The 2,441-nt window shown below is 42.8% G+C and overlaps 1 protein-coding gene across 1 annotated transcript; it reads right to left on the bottom strand.

Annotated features, from left to right (window-relative positions):
• Nucleotides 1–712: 712 nt before the first annotated feature.
• Nucleotides 713–1,630, bottom strand: LOC131214599 (odorant receptor 9a-like). The gene is made up of 4 exons (XM_058208940.1): nucleotides 1,581–1,630; nucleotides 1,069–1,507; nucleotides 848–1,000; nucleotides 713–781 (listed from the first exon to the last, which is right to left on the bottom strand). The coding sequence occupies exons 1-4, from the start codon at nucleotides 1,583–1,585 to the stop codon at nucleotides 713–715; spliced, it is 666 nt and encodes a 221-aa protein (XP_058064923.1). The 5' UTR covers nucleotides 1,586–1,630.
• Nucleotides 1,631–2,441: the final 811 nt, after the last annotated feature.

The following is a 2,441-nucleotide window of genomic DNA, read 5'->3' as shown; positions in this document are numbered from 1 at the left end:
GTCCAGCGTTGATACCGGCTAGCGTCTGGTCTTAGCCCCGCCGCCGCTGGCTGATGGTGCGCAAACGCTCCCTCTTGCGCAGGGCCGTCGCGTTTGCTGCCCAATCACTGGCCACCGTCGCCCGATGCAGCGTTCGTCCTCCTGCAGCAGCAATACGAGGACCGTGGCCACACTGTAGGAAACACTACAGAACGTGCTTGCCACACCCTGCGCCAGCCTGCGCTGCACCTCTGTGCCTCGAGGCCGGAAGGCCGCTTTGCCCATAGCGGGGCTCGTGCGACCGTGGCGCATCGACGATCATCCGGGCAGCGTCTCGGGGGCATCGTTGCTTCCGGAAGCCGTACTGTCTCGGAGAGTACCCATACTCCGGGTCAAACAGGTGGCAAAATTCTACTTTGATTTGTTTATGTGTTCTGTCTATTTATGCAAACAGTGTGTTGTAAAACACGATGTAAAACACGGGACGGAAGCCAAAAGAATTGAACAGGCGGAAAAAGACAGAAGGGACAGAAACTTAAGACACATCAGGTTAACTTCCGACGATTAATCACATTTCGTTTTATATTTGACGAGCCTAGGCTGCGCTACAGGAGGTCTACAGTGTTTTATTTAATTCGGCTAATTTAAAGTTTCAAATTTTAAAATATTTTGTTAGGTAAACGAGCGAAGTTGAACAACAATCACGCCGATCAAGCTAAATCCCCGGGTTCTACTATTCCGCTGCAACATTAGTGTCTAACGATAGTAGCATAGTGATGTAAGAACCAGTTGAGTTTAACATCTGTTGAAAAATACAATCATCATCAAGCCAAGATAATGATTTGTTTAAAGTCGGTAATATTCTCACCTTTTTCAAAGTAGGTAATGTTGCTTTTATAAAACCACCCTTGGTAACGACAGGTTTCTGAGCTCGCATGATGCAGAGAAGTAGTTTTTTCTTCATGGTTAAACTTCCCTCGTACCAATTGCTTTGGTAAAAAGCGTCAGCAACTCTTAAGCTCTTAATTATTCGAATTTTAGTGAGTTAGTAAGTGCATTTTTAGACACATCTAGACTGAAGCCTCGTACCTCATCGTGCATCTTGGAGCCATGGTAGGTGTAAATTACTGCTTGTAATAGCATTACAAACGCCATAGAAGCCAGCATAACAACGCGAGGGGTGTTCATGAAAAGTACAAATTGATAACCAATTACGCACAACAGCACCGAGTCCAGCATTAGCAGATAAAATACTGTGTGCTGAAAAATGCTGTTAACGTTTGAACATATGCCCAGCAACTCCGTATGGTAATTTATTACATCATGTAGGTCATTTTCAGTATGTTTTGAAAAATCAATCGATTTTGCACGATCTTGTATGATGTTGAAATGGATGGCTACGTTAGTAGCCAGTTCTGAAAAGCACGTGTCGACACTACAATTTATAAAAATGCTCATGTGAATTGAGTCACAGTTGAACAGTAAAGTTGCCACAAAAACAGCCGGATGTTGATAGTTATGTGGAAAACTGCAATGAAACGGTGGTTGGGACGAGCAATTATTAGAATTAAAGGTTTGAGATTGGAGAATACCATACGTACGCCATAGGTGCCACGAAACGTAAGCTACCCTCAACTATGGACTGCCGAACTCCCGCAACAACAGCACTCAAAATATAAAACCATCCCACTATCAATGCCCCTGTTATATACACTTTGAGGAGATTGGCATGGAAATGACTGCTCCTCTGGAACAGCATTTCCTTTTGGCCGTTCGAGCGTTTTCGGAGCATTTTGAATGAGTCGATCAGAGAGAATATGGCTGCTGGCTTTAAAACAAAGATGCAGAGTTTGGAAATAGCCACTAGTCCCACCACCAAGGTTGGAATTACGTCGCAAATCGAAAGAAAATCTTCCACATTTTGCAAAACGTAAATCGACTGCAATATCATGAACACAAACAAAACAGCAGAACAATTTATCGTTCGAAGTTTCTTCAACTTGGACGTCTCTCGATAAATACCACAGTAGCGAAGATAAAATATTGGAAGGGCCAAAAAACTATCAGTATGCTCCATTTCAGAAGCGATCACTGGCTGCAGACCCACAATATCTCGCGTGATACACAGCACTGTGGAAATGTCTGAAAAGAACCCTAAATTTAAACTACATACAACTATTAAGTTTTCATAGCTCTTATTATAGTGTTAGATTGACGTGAGGAGTTCGAAATATTTATGACGAAACAGTGCGCACTGCCGGGGAGTGCAATTTCTGAAACAAGCCATAGGAACTGTAACTAATAATTACTGACGGACGATTTCCAATCAATTCTCGAAGATCAAAAAATCAGAGAGGTGCAATTGTTATGCGACAGTTCAATTTTAGTGTGAATGCGACAAATGACATGAAGACATATTTATGATTGGCTGTAATTGGACTATTTCATATCGTAAATCGACA

This window comes from Anopheles bellator, unplaced genomic scaffold, assembly GCF_943735745.2.
Source record: "Anopheles bellator unplaced genomic scaffold, idAnoBellAS_SP24_06.2 scaffold01533_ctg1, whole genome shotgun sequence".
NCBI classification, from domain to species: Eukaryota; Metazoa; Arthropoda; class Insecta; order Diptera; family Culicidae; genus Anopheles; species Anopheles bellator.
Note: the sequence above shows the minus strand (reverse complement) of the source record. Positions and strands in the feature narration are given on the sequence as shown.

Coding starts and splice junctions, on each gene's coding strand:
- LOC131214599 (XM_058208940.1), bottom strand. Junction 1,001..1,068: donor GCTCCAAGATGCACGATGAG/GTACGAGGCTTC, acceptor CGAATAATTAAG/AGCTTAAGAGTTGCTGACGC. Junction 782..847: donor CATTACCTACTTTGAAAAAG/GTGAGAATATTA, acceptor ATTTTTCAACAG/ATGTTAAACTCAACTGGTTC.